The sequence below is a fragment of the Bos grunniens genome, chromosome 18 (assembly GCF_055505025.1).
Source record: "Bos grunniens cultivar Pamir isolate PY7600 chromosome 18, Bosgru_T2T1.0, whole genome shotgun sequence".
Lineage (NCBI taxonomy): Eukaryota > Metazoa > Chordata > Mammalia > Artiodactyla > Bovidae > Bos > Bos grunniens.
In genome coordinates this window covers 35,095,985-35,109,739 of record NC_141182.1, presented here as the reverse complement: position 1 = coordinate 35,109,739, position 13,755 = coordinate 35,095,985, and the positions used below count along the sequence as shown (strand labels likewise).

The 13,755-nt window shown below is 40.0% G+C and overlaps 1 protein-coding gene across 10 annotated transcripts in view; it reads right to left on the bottom strand.

Moving 5' to 3' along the window:
* The window catches only part of LRRC36 (leucine rich repeat containing 36), an 88,109-nt gene that overhangs the window by 46,679 nt on the left and 27,675 nt on the right, over window positions 1–13,755 (bottom strand). For 4 of the 10 annotated variants that reach the window (XM_086351188.1, XM_086351189.1, XM_086351184.1 and 1 more), the window contains one exon: window positions 5,254–5,381. The exons of 3 other annotated variants lie outside the window; for them this stretch is intronic. In XM_086351188.1, coding sequence (XP_086207314.1) covers window positions 5,254–5,381 — 128 coding nt within the window. Of the gene's footprint in view, window positions 1–5,253; window positions 5,382–9,626; window positions 9,734–13,755 lie in introns of all 10 variants that reach the window. 3 more of the 10 variants (XM_086351179.1, XM_086351185.1, XM_086351181.1) reach the window with 2 other exon arrangements.

The window sequence follows — 13,755 nt, the reverse complement described above, 5'->3', positions numbered from 1 at the left end:
GCATCAGGGTCTTTTCCAATGAGTCAGTTCTTCGCATCAGGTGGCCAAAGTATTGGAGCTTCAGCTTCAGCATCAGGTCTTCCAATGAATATTCATTCAGGACTGATTTCCTTTAGGACTGACTAGTTGGATCTCCTTGCTTTCCAAGAGACTCTCAAGAGTCTTCTCTAACACCACAGTTTAAAAGCATCAATTCTTTGATTGCTCAGCTTTCTTTATAGTCCAACTCTCATATCCATACATGACTACTGGAAAAACCATAGCTTTGACTAGATGGACATTACTTGTTGGCAAAGTGATGTCTCTGCTTTTTAATATGCTGTCTAGGTTGGTCATAGCTTTTCTTACAAGGAATAAGTTCTTTTAATTTCGTGGCTGCAGTCACCATCTGCAGTGATTTTGGAGCCCCCCCAAATACAGTCTGTCACTGTTTTCACTGTTTCCCCATCTATTTCCCATGAAGTGATGGGACCAGATGCCATGATCTTAGTTTTCTGAATGTTGAGTTTTAAGCCAACTTTTTCACTCTCCTCTTTCACTTTCATCAAGAGGCTCTTTAGTTCTTCTTCACTTTCTGTCGTAAGGGTGGTGTCATCTGCATATCTGAGCTTATTAATATTTCTCCCAGTGATCTTGATTCCAGCTTGTGCTTCATCCATCCCGACATTTTGCATGATGTACTCTGCGTATAAGTTAAATAAGCAGGGTGACAATATATAGCCTTGATGTACTCCTTTCCCGATTTGGAACCAGTCTGTTGTTCCATGTCCAGTTCTAACTGTTGCTTCTTGACCTGCATACAGATTTCTCAGGAGGCAGGTCAGGTGTCTCGTATTCCCATCTCTTGAAGAATTTTCCACAGTTTGTTGTGATCCACACAGTCAAAGGCTTTGGCATAGTCAATAAAGCAGAAGTAGATGTTTTTCTGGAACTCTCTTGCTTTTTCAATGATACAACAGATGTTGGCAATTTGATCTCTGGTTCCTCTGCCTTTTCTAAAACCAGCTTGAACATCTAGAAGTTCACGTACTGTTGAAGACTGGCTTGGAGAATTTTGAGTATTACTTTGCTAGCATGTGAGAAGAGTGCAATTGTGCGGTAGTTTGAACATTCTTTAGCATTGCCTTTCTTTGGGATTGGAATGAAAACTGACCTTTTCCAGTCCTGTGGCCACTGCTGAGTTTTCCAAATTTGCTGGCATATTGAGTGCAGCACTTTCAAAGCATCATCTTTTAGGATTTGAAATAGCTCAACTGGAATTCTGTCACCTTCACTAGCTTTGTTCATAGTGATACTTCCCAAGACCCCCTTGACTTTGCATTCCACAATGTCTGGCTCTTAGGTGAGTGATCACACCATTGTGGGTATCTGAGTCATGAAGATCTTTTTTGTATAGTTCTTCTGTGTATTCTCGCCACCTCTTCTTAATATTTTCTGCTTCTGTTAGGTCCATACATTTCTGTCCTTTATTGTGCCCATCTTTGCATGAAATGTTCCCTTGGTAGCTCTAATTTTCTTGGAAGAGATCGCTAGTCTTTCCCATTGTATTGTTTTCCTCTATTTCTTTGCATTGATCACTGAGGAAGGCTTTCTTATTCTTCCTGCTATTCTTTGGAACTCTGCATTCAAATGGGTATATCTTTCCTTTTCTCCTTTGCCTTTATCTTCTCTTCTTTTCATAGCTATTTGTAAGGCCTCCTCAGACAACCATTTTGCCCTTTTGCATTTCTTTATCTTGGGGATGGTCTTGATCACTGCCTCTTATACAATGTCACGAACCTCCATAGTTCTTCAGGCACTCTGTCTATCAGATCTAATCCCCTGAATCTATTTGTCACTTCCACTGTATAATTGTAAGGGATTTGATTTAGGTCATACCTGAATGGTCTGGTGGTTTTCCCTACTTTCTTCAATTTAAGTCTGAATTTGGCAGTAAGGAGTATTCATGATCTGAGCCACAGTCAGCTCCCAGTCTTGTTTTTGTTGACTGTATAGAACTTCTCCATCTTTGGCTGCAAAGAATATAATCAATCTGATTATGGTATTGACCATCTGTTGATGTCTATGTGTAGAGTCTTCTCTTTTGTTGTTGGAAGAGGGTGTTTGCTATGACCAGTGCATTCTCTTGGCAAAACTCTGTCAGCCTTTGACCTGCTTCGTTTTGTACTCCGAGGCCAAATTTGCCTGTTACTCCAGGTATCTCTTGACTTCCTACTTTTGCATCTAGAAAGCCATCTAGAGTTTGCTTTTTAAAAAACCATCTTCAAGTATTCAGTATCTTTTAGGTAGTTATGCAGAGAAAGAAATCCTACTTCCTATTTCTTAAACTAAGAGGACATAAAGCAGGCTATTTATTCGATTTTCTTTTTCCTCTCACTTCAAGAAGTTATTTCAAAGTTTTGGGTTTTTTTTTAAATATAAAAAGTGCTATTTAATGTTAACTGTAAATTAGAGTAAGGCTTTCCTAATGGCTCAGCAGTAAAGAATCTGCCTGCCAATGCAGGAGACACAGATCTGATTTCTGGCTTGTGAAGGTCCCCTGGAGGAAGAAGTGGCAAGGACAGAGGAGCTGGCAGGCTACAGTCCCTGAAGTCACAAGACACAACTAAGCATGCACATGCATGTAGATATAGAATATATTTTTGTCTCAATTACTTTAAAACAATACCAAGTTTTTTTAAAAAAATGGTAATTGAAGTAGTTTCTAAATTACCCAAGGAGAATCTCCAAAAACAGAGAAACCAACTAAATGCTAATCTGTCCTTTTATAAAATGAAGGCATTCTAACAGTTCAACCTGAAAGGAAATCTTACTATCTTTTTCCTTGTATATAGTGTTGATTATCCAAATTGTGGATTAGTCAGTCTTTCCTTCTTTTCTTTCTCCTTCTGGATATTTTCAGCAAATTTACTACTCAATAACTTATTAAAGAAAATGCAAACAAAAGAAGTTGAATATAAAGTCATCAGTTCTGCTTCCTGCATCATATTCATTCATATAAATAAGTAGTGGACTCCCACCAATTTTTTCTCTAAGAACTTTTTAAATTCTTCCCCCATCTTACATGATCTCTGCCTCTTCATTGCTCAAGAGGCAGTGTTAGGAGAGCCATCCCTGAGATGTTAAGAATCCAGTAATTAAAAGGCTAAGAAGTAGAAAATGTAAAGAAGCCAGGTAACAGGAAATGGAGACACTGGGAGAGAGGAGAAAGCTGAAAACCAGCCCAAATCTGTAACAGTTGTATCCCTCTTTGAGTGCCAAAATGCCTGGCATACAATGTGTTAAAATTATATGTACATTTGATCAGATTCTAGGCGAGAGAGAAAGGGGAGACTAAAATTAATGGAAAAGGCTCTTTGCATCCTGTCTTGTGCTTTCCTTTTCCTGTGTCTAACATGCCTTCACCAAAAAAGTGTCTCAAGTCAAAGACAAATGTCATATATCATCACTTACATGTGGAATCTTAAAAAAAAAAAAGTACAAATGAACTTATTTACAAGACAGAGTCACACTACTTAGTGTGCATGTGTCAATTCCAATCTCCCAATTTATCCCTCCCCTCCTTTACCCCTTGGTAACCCTAAAATTGTTTTTTACATCTGTGACTCTGTCTTGTAAATAAGGGGGCTTCCCTGATAGCTCAGTTGCTAAAGAATCCACCTGTAATGCAGGAGACCCTGGTTTGATTCCTGGGTTGGGAAGATCTGCTGGAGAAGAGATAGGCTATCCACTCCAGTATTCTTGGGCTTCCCATGTGGCTCGGCTGGTAAAGAGTCTGCCTGCAATGTAGAAGACCTGGGTTTGATCCCTGGGTTGGGAAGATCCCCTGGAGAAGGGAAAGGTTACTCACTCCAGTATTCTGGCCTAGAGAATTCCAAGGACTATATAGTCCATGGGGTCGAAAAGAGTCAGACATGACTGGGCGACTTTCACTTTATACCACAGGGAACTCTACTGGACACTCTATAATGACCTATATGGGAAAAAAATCTGAAAAAGAGTAGATATATGTATATGTATAACTGATTCACTTTGCTGTGCAGCAGAAACTAACAACATTATAAATCAACTACACTCCACCTCCTACACTGCTGGTAGGAATGTAAATCGAAACAGCTGCTATAGAGAACAGTATGGAGATTCCTTTAAAAAAAAAACAACTAGGAATAAAACTACCATATGATCCAGCAATTCTACTACTGGGCATATACCCTGAGAAAACCATAACTGAAAAAGACACATGTACCCCAAAGTTTATAGCAGCACTATTTACAGTAGCTAGGACATTGGAAGCAATCTGCATGTCCATCAACAGATGAAAGGATAAATAAGATGTGGTACATACATACAATGGAATACTGCTCAGCCATAAAAAAGAACAAATTTGAGTCTGTTCTAGTGAGGTAGATGAAACTAGAGCCTGTTATACAGAGTGAAGCAAGCAGAAAAACAAATATTATATATTAACACATATATATGGAATCTAGAAAAATGGTATTGATAAACCTATTTGCAGGGAAGGAATGGAGACTCAGATATGGAGACTCAGATATAGAGAATGGACTTGTGAACACAGTGGGGAACGGAGAGAGTGGGACAAACAGAGAAAGTAGCATTGACATATATACACTACCATGTGTAAAACAGATAGCTGGTAGGAAGTTGCTGTGTAACACAGGGAGCCCAACCTGGCACTTTGTGATGACTTAAAGGGGTGGAGGAGAAGGTAACGGCACCCCACTCCAGTACTCTTGCCTGGAAAATCCCATGGATGGAGGAGCCTGGTGGGCTACAGTCCATGGGGTTGCTGAGAGTCGGACACGACTGAGCGACTTCACTTTCACTTTTTACTCTTATGCATTGGAGAAGGAAATGGCAACCCACTCCAGTATTCTTGCCTGGAGAATCCCAGGGACAGGGGAGCCTGGTGGGCTGCCGTCTATGGGGTCACACAGAGTCGGACACGACTGAAGCGACTTAGCAGCAGCAGCAGCAGCAAAGGGGTAGAGTGAGAGGAGGGGAGGGAGGTTCAAGAGGAAGGTGATATATGTATAATTATGGTTGATTTGCATTGTTGTACAACAGAGACTAACACAACATTGTAAAGCAATTTTCCCCAAATAAAATTTTTTAAAAAGAGAGAAAAAATACTTAAAGTCCTCTTAGACCTTCATGAATAACTGAGAATCTACTGGATTATTAGCATTGATCATTGACTAGTCAATAGATCCAGCAGGAGGGTGAATACATTACCTGTGTTCCCAATAGGAAAGGGTCTAATTTCTGATCTGGTATAACACTGCCCTGGGTTGCAGAAGTACTTGTTAGGGAGTCCTTTATTTCCCGGTTAGGGAAGGGAATAAAAAGTCCTTTGTTTGAGTCTGTGTTAAAAGAAAAGGCATACAATGAAGCACTGACCAGACTTTAAAGGCAACATGTCTTATGGAAAGATACTAGAAGTCACAAGATTGAGAGTACTATGTCACCACTTGGAAACAATGTGAATTTGGGCAAACTGCTAAACCTCTCTCAATCCCTCCACCTGTAAAACAGTGATGATAAAATCTAAATTTTCCATCTCTCAGAGTTAAGGTAAGGTTAAAATAAGATAATGCATATGAAAGGTTTCATACATTATGAAATGCTCAAGAAAAATTAAAAAGTCAAATATTTTTGCACACTTCTGAAATGAACATACAATAAAATCTGACATCAATTCAACAATCTCCAGCTACAGGAGGAGATGGCTGGAAATAGATTCCTGACATCAGGCATCTCCAGGGCATTAATCAGCAGTCTGCAGTGATTCATCATTTCAAATCAGCTTCATAATTTCTTTTTTAAAATTTTGTTTGTTTATTTATTTAAGCTGTGCTGGGTCTTCTTTGCCGTGAAGGCTTTTTTTCTCTAGTTGTGGTGAGCAGGGGCTACTCTCTAGTCATGGTGCACAGGCTTCTTATTGTAGTGACTTCTCTTGTTGCAGAGTAGTGGCTCTAGGGCAGGCAGACTTCAGTAGTTGCAGCATGCAGGCTCAGTAGTTGCCCTCCTGGGCTCTAGAGCACAAGCTCAGTAGTTGTGGCATATGGACTTAGCTGCTCCATGGCATGTGGGATCCTCCCAGATTAGGGATCAAACTCAAGTCTCCTGCATTGGCAGGAGGATTCTTTACCACTGAGCCACCAGGGAAGCCCCAGCTTCATCATTTCTAACCAGCTTCTTTCCGCCGTGATTTCCTCATTTATAGAAAGAAAAAGACTAATCAAGACCTACTTCATAGAGAAGAATACCAAATCTTTAGGTCTCCTAGTATTTTTTTCTTTTTGCCTATTATTAGAGAAACAACTTTAAAAACAGAAAGGAAAAGCAAGTAAAAACTATATCCTAATCCTGGCCACCTCAAAAGGAGCTAGTTTAGATTTCTATTAAATTGTAACACTTGTACAAAAGGTTTTGCACATTAATTGCAGAATTCTGGGATTTGGAGTCTTCTGGGGGACTCATTAATAAAAATAAGAGATTTTTGTTTAAAGAGGCTTTTTTCTTTAGTAGGATTGTATATAAAAATTAAGATATTAATAGTTTCAAAAATTTGTGCTCTTCACCTAGTTCCCATTTGCAAGCTCTGGCAGTAGAAAGCTACCGTAAGGCAGGGCAACTGAGAACCCAGGATGAGAATAAAGCCAGCCTTTCTAAAATCCAGCCCCTCAGTCCATTTGGGGTTCTAATATGCTTCTTACTTCTGAGTTGCCTTCTGGGAATGAAACGTCATGCTATTTCAGTACAAAATGTCCTTCTATCCTTGTACTTGACGTAATTTTATTTCTCAAAGTGACATAAGCTCTCAAAGTTTATGTTCTCTGGTTCCTTTGCAATTGCAACACAGAAAAAGAAAGGGGGGGAGCAGAAATTGCTGTTTTAAAATCTGATTCTTCGTGGGAAATTAGAACGGTTAGTAAGCTGTGACTTTGGGTTCAGGGCTCCTCTTACCCCTTTCCTACAGAACAACACAAACTTCCCAGGTATCCAAGACCCTGTTCCATCTTGGTTTTCCTATCTTTCTAATGCTCTTTTCTAGATTTTTTTGTTTTGTTTTTTTAATTCAACCTATTTCTTGGTTCAAACAAATCTCGCAAGGTCCCAGGTCTTTGTTGAATGCTATCATAACTTCTCTCTGGTTTTAGCTATCAATCAAGTCTGGATGACCCTAAGTCTAACTATCTTAACTCTTATCTGTCTTTTCATGTCCAGACTTAAGTTTTTTGAACTGCCCCCCAAAAGAGTGCTCTGCAGATAACTGAAAAGTCAGTATTTTCTCTCTTTTTTCTTTTTGTTGTGCTGCATGGCTTGTGGGATCTTAATTCCCCGACCAGGGACTGAACCTGGGCATTGGCAGTGAAAGTGCCGAGTCCTAACCAAAGGACCGCTAGGGAAATCCCAAATATTTTCTTTTTAAAAAATGTCTTTTATTGAATTTGCTATTCCATTGTTTCTGTTTTATGTTTTGTCTTTTTGTCCAAGATGCATGTGGGATCTTAGCTCCCCTACCAAGGATTAAACCCCAAAACCCAGCATTGGAAGGCAGTGTCTTAACCACTGGACTAACAGGGAAGTACCCTAAATATTTTCTAAATTAAACTCATAATCTTTACTTCCAGGACTACTTCTGCTGATGTCCTACCTCCAACCCTAACCCTCATTTTAATACTGGCATTACTATTCACCTAATCCTTCAAGATAGAAAATTGTTCTTTGACTTTCTCTCACTTATCTCAAATGTCAATTATCAAATTCTATAGAATTACTTTTTTTGGAGGGGGACATCTTTAATTGAGGTATAATGTACATGTCATATAAGTCATCATTTTACAGTATGCAATTCAGTGATTTTCAGTGCATTCACAAAGTTATACCACCATCACCACCTTCTACTCTCATCACCCCAAAAGAGGCCAAATTAACTGTGACTCTTAATTCTTTCTTCTTCATCAGTCCCTACAAACATCAAATAGGATTTGCCTATTCTGGACATTTCATGAAGATGGAATAATACAATATTTAACCTTTTGTATCTAGTTTCTGTCAATTAGTATGATATTCTCAGGACAAACATTGTAGCATGTATCAGTACTTCAGTACTTTTTAGGCTGAAAAATATGCCTTATATGGATATGCCGTTACTTTGTTTCTCCATTCATGAGTTGATAGATTTTTTGGCTATTATGAATAATGCTGCTTTCATTTCTGCACAAATCTTTGTGTGGACATATGTTTTCATGTCTCTTGGGTATATATCTAGAAGTGGAATTGGTGGGTCAAATGGTAACTCTAACTTTTTGAGGAACTTCCAAATTGTTTTCCAAAGAAGCTATACCATTTTATTTTCCCACCAGAAATGTATGAGGGTTCCAATTTCTCCACATCTTTGTTATTACTTGTTATCTGTCCTTTTGATTCTAGCCATCCTAGTGGATGTGAAATGTTATCCTCTTTGTGGTTTTGACTTGCATTTCCCTTATGGCTAGTGATATTGAACATCTTTCATGTGCTTGTTGGCTAGCTGCATATCTTCTTTGGAGAAACGTTTGTTCAATCTTTTGCCCATTTTCTAATTTGGTTGTTTGCCTTTCTGTTGTTGATTTTATAAGAGTCTACATATATATATATATATATATATATACACACACACACACATATATGTGTGTGTGTGTGTATATATATATGCTCCACCCTTCCTGGGATTCTCCAGGCAAGAACACTGGAGTGGGTTGTCATTTCCTTCTCCAATGCATGAAAAATGAAAAGTGAAACTGAAGTCGCTCAGTTGTGTCCGACTCTATGCAACCCCATAGATAGCAGCCTACCAGGCTCCTCTGTCCATGGGATTTTCCAGGCAAGGGTACTGGAGTGGGTTGCCATTGCCTTCTCTGATATATAATGGATATCAGACCCTTGTCAGACATATGATTTGCAAATATTTTCTCCTATTCTGTGGGTTGCTTTACTTTTTAAAAAAAATTAATCATTATTTTGGTCATACAATGCAGCATTTGGGATTTTAGCTCCCCCACCAGGGATTGAACCCATCTCCCCAGCAGTGAAAACACAGAGTCCTAACCACTGGACTGCCAGGGAATATCCTAGCTTTTTTACCTTCTTGATAGTGTCCTTTGAAGTACAAAGTTTTTTTAATATTTATTTTTATTTATTTGGCTGTGTGGCATCTGAGTTGCAGCACATGGGCTCTTTTAGTTCTGGCATTTGGGATCTTTTTTTTTTTAGGAGTAGCATGTGGGATCTAGTTCCCTGACCAGGGCCCCTGCATTAGGAGTGCTGAGTCTTAGCCACTGGACCACCAAGGAAGTCCCAGTTCTCAAGGATTTAATTAATCTGTACCTCCTCATTTGTATTCACACTATTATTGTCCTATGTCAGGACAGGTCCTTATTATCTCCCACTTGGACTGCTGTCTTTAGTTGCTGCCTATCTAAATCAATCTTGAGTTATTGCTCTAAATTATACATTTAATCATGCTTACCACCTACAATATCTTTGTCACCCATTTTCAATAGAATAAAATGAAAATGTTTCATAAAGAGACCGTTTGCAACTTGGCTTTAATCAACCACCTTAGCTCCAGTCACGTGCATGCATGCGTGCCAAGACACTTCAGTCGTGTTCAACTCTCTGCGACCCAATGGACTGTATCCTGCCAGGCTCCTCTGTCCATGGGATTCTGCAGGCAAGAATACTGGAGTGAGTTGCCATTTTCTTCTCCAGGGGATCTTCCCTATTCAGGGATCAAACTCACATCTCTTATGTTTCCTGCACTGGCAGGCAGGTTCTTTTCCATTAGCACCACCTGAGAAGCCCCCTGTCACAAGCTGAGTCACAAGCTGAGTCAATTTCCTAATCCGTCACACCTGTTTTTTCTACTTGTGTTTTCTATGCATTGAATGCCCAACTATGCCCAATGAATTCTATTTGAATTCCCAACTTAAATGTATCCTTTTTGGGAAGGCTTTACCCAGGTCAACTGCTAGTGTCTCTCCCCCACAGTTCCTTACCTCTGCCGAAGTCGAACTCATGTCTCAGCCTGACTTGTAACCTAATTAACTATGATAAATCTGGTGTGGGAGTAGCTGAAGCTCTGACATTGTTGTGTCATTTCCTAATATGCCTATCCTCTAACACAGGAATTTTCCAGTAGATAGACACAGGAAAACAACAGAATGGGAAACACTAGAGATCTCTTCAAGAAAATCAGAGATACCAAAGGAACATCTCATGCAAAGATGGGCTCGATAAAGGACAGAAATGGTATGGACCTAACAGAAGCAGAAGATATTAAGAAGAGATGGCAAGAATACACAGAAGAACTGTACAAAAAAGATCTTCATGACCCAGATAATCACGATGGTGTGATTACTGATCTAGAGCCAGACATCCTGGAATGTGAAGTCAAGTGGGCCTTAGAAAGCATCACTACGAACAAAGCTAGTGGAGGTGGTAGAATTCCAGATGAGCTATTCCAAATCCTGAAAGATGATGCTGTGAAAGTGCTTCACTCAATATGCCAGCAAATTTGGAAAACAGCGGTGGCCACAGGACTGGAAAAGGTCAGTTTTCATTCCAATCCCAAAGAAAGGCAATGCCAAAGAATGCTCAAAGTACCACACAATTGCACTCATCTCACATGCTAGTAAAGTAATGCTCAAAATTCTCCAAGCCAGGCTTCAGCAATATGTGAACCGTGAACTTCCAGATGTTCAAGCTGGTTTTAGAAAAGGCAGAGGAACCAGAGATCAAATTGCCAATATCCGCTGGATAATGGAAAAAGCAAGAGAGTTCCAGAAAAACATCTATTTCTGCTTTATTGACTATGCCAAAGCCTTTGACTGTGTGGCTCACAATATACTGTGGAAAATTCTGAAAGAGATGGGAATACCAGACCACCTGATCTGCCTCTTGAGAAATTTGTATGCAGGTCAGGAAGCAACAGTTAGAACTGGCCATGGAACAATAGACTGGTTCCAAATAGGAAAAGGAGTACGTCAAGGCTGTATATTGTCACCCTGTTTATTTAACTTATATGCAGAGTACGTCATGAGAAACGCTGGGCTGGAAGAAGCACAAGCTGGAATCAAAATTACCGGGAGAAATATCAATAACCTCAGATATGCAGATGACACCACCCTTATGGCAGAAAGTGAAGAGGAACTAAAAAGCCTCTTGATGAAAGTGAAAGTGGAAAGTGAAAGTTGGCTTAAAGCTCAACATTCAGAAAACGAAGATCATGGCATCTGGTCCCATCACTTCATGGGAAATAGATGGGGAAACAGCGGAAACAGTGTCAGACTTTATTTTTCTGGGCTCCAAAATCACTACAGATGATGACTGCAGCCATGAAATTAAAAGACGCTTACTCCTTGGAAGGAAAGTTATGACCAACCTAGATGGCATATTCAAAAGCAGAGACATTACTTTGCCAACAAAGGTTCGTCTAGTCAAGGCTATGGTTTTTCCTGTGGTCATGTATGGATGTGAGAGTTGGACTGTGAAGAAGGCTGAGCGCCGAAGAATTGATGCTTTTGAACTGTGGTGTTGGAGAAGACTCTTGAGAGTTCCTTGGACTGCAAGGAGATCCAACCAGTCCATTCTGAAGGAGATCAGCCCTGGGATTTCTTTGGAAGGAATGATGCTAAAGCTGAAACTCCAGTACTTTGGCCACCTCATGCGAAGAGTTGACTCATTGGAAAAGACTCTGATGCTGGGAGGGATTGGGGGCAGGAGGAGAAGGGGACTACAGAGGATGAGATGGCTGGATGGCATCACTGACTCGATGGACGTGAGTCTGGGTGAACTCCGGGAGTTGGTGATGGACAGGGAGGCCTGGCGTGCTGCAATTCATGGGGTCGCAAAGAGTCGGACACGACTGAGCGACTGATCTGATCTGAGACACCTGTTTGCTGAATTGCTCTTATATCCATCGCACCAGAGAATGCCAGTTGCCTCTCACTACATCCTTTTTCATCTGTTAGAACCCCCAGTAACAGCCCTAGATTGCCAACATCTGGATTTCTATATGAGAGAGAAATGAATTTCTGTCACAAAACCTTTCCCCATTTGCTCCTAGTACACTCTGAGCCTCTACAGCATATGCCCATCTACATCAGTGTTTCTCAAACTCAACATTCTCATAAACCCTGAGACTATCAATCTAGTTTGAGAAATTTCAGTTCAAGAAACTCAGTGTGTCAAAAGATATTTTACAAAGCAGATTATATTAGGTGACAGTTTGGCAATTTCTTACAAAACTAAAAACTTGGTATTTACCCAAAGGAGTTGAAAGCTTATGTCCATACAAACACCTGCATATAGATGTTTATAACAACTTTTTGCATAATTGCCAAAACCTGGGAGCAACCAAGATGTTCTTCAGTAGGTGAGTGGGTAAATAAATAATCCAGATAATAATAATAGAATATTCAGTTCAGTTCAGTCGCTCAGTCATGTCCAACTCTGAGACCCCATGGACCACAGCACCATTAAGCCCTAAAAACAAAGTAGCTACTAAGCCACAAAAAGATACAGAGGAAACCACTGCATATCACTAAGCAGACAAAGCCAATCTGAAAAGGCTACATACAGTATGACTCCAATTATATGAAATTCTGGAAAAGGCAAAACTGTGGCAACAGGTGAAAATGGCAGTGAGAAGCATCTTGCATCTGTCTCCCCCCTAGACAACAACTACACTTGCAGAATTCTCTGATATAACTATTTTAGAATTCTGGAGTCTACTGAAGGCTTGCAACTTCTGGGGGAAGGCATGGAAGGTAAATTAGGGTTAATTTTGGTTAATTTCAGTTCTTAGCAAAGTAGCTAAGGCTTCCCTGGTAGCTCAGCTGGTAAAGAATCCACCTGCAATGCAGGAGACCCAGGTTTGATTCCTGGATCAGGAATATCTCCTGGAGAGGGATAGGCTACCCACTCCAGTATTCTAGGGCTTCCCTTGTGGCTCAGATGGTAAAGAATCTGCCTGCAATGTGGGGGACCTGGGTTTGATCCTTGGGTAAGGAAGATTCCCTGGAGAAGGGATAGGCTACACACTCCAGTGTTTTTGCCTGAAGAATTCCATGGCGAGGAACCTGGTGGGCTACAGTCCATGTGGTCACAATGAGTCGGAAATAACTGAGTGACTTTCACTTTCAGCAAAGAAGCAGCTACCGGTCCCTCACCCCTCATGCAAAAAATTTAAGCTGGACCCTTACCTAACACATACACAAAAATTAACTGGATGGATTAATGCATCAAAGACTTAAATGTAATACATTAAACTATAAAACTCAGCATTTCTCCAGTGGTCCAGTGGCTAAGACTCCACACTCCCAATGCATGGGGCTGGGGTTAGATCCCTGGTCAGGGAACTAGATCCCACATGGCCCAACTAAGACCGGGGGCATCCAAATATATATAATATATATATATATACATATTTTTTATATATAAACTATAAAACTCTTAGAAGAAAACATAGAGAACATGCTTACTGGATTTGTCACTGTGACACCAAAAGCAAAGCAATAAAACAGACAAATTGAACTTCATTAAAAATTTAAAATTTTGTGCATCTAAAAACAATACACACACAAAAAAAATAAAAAAAAAAAAAACAATACACACAGAGTAGCAGCCCACAGGCAGCCCATAGAATGGGAGAAAATATTTGCAAATCATATATCTGATACAGAATTA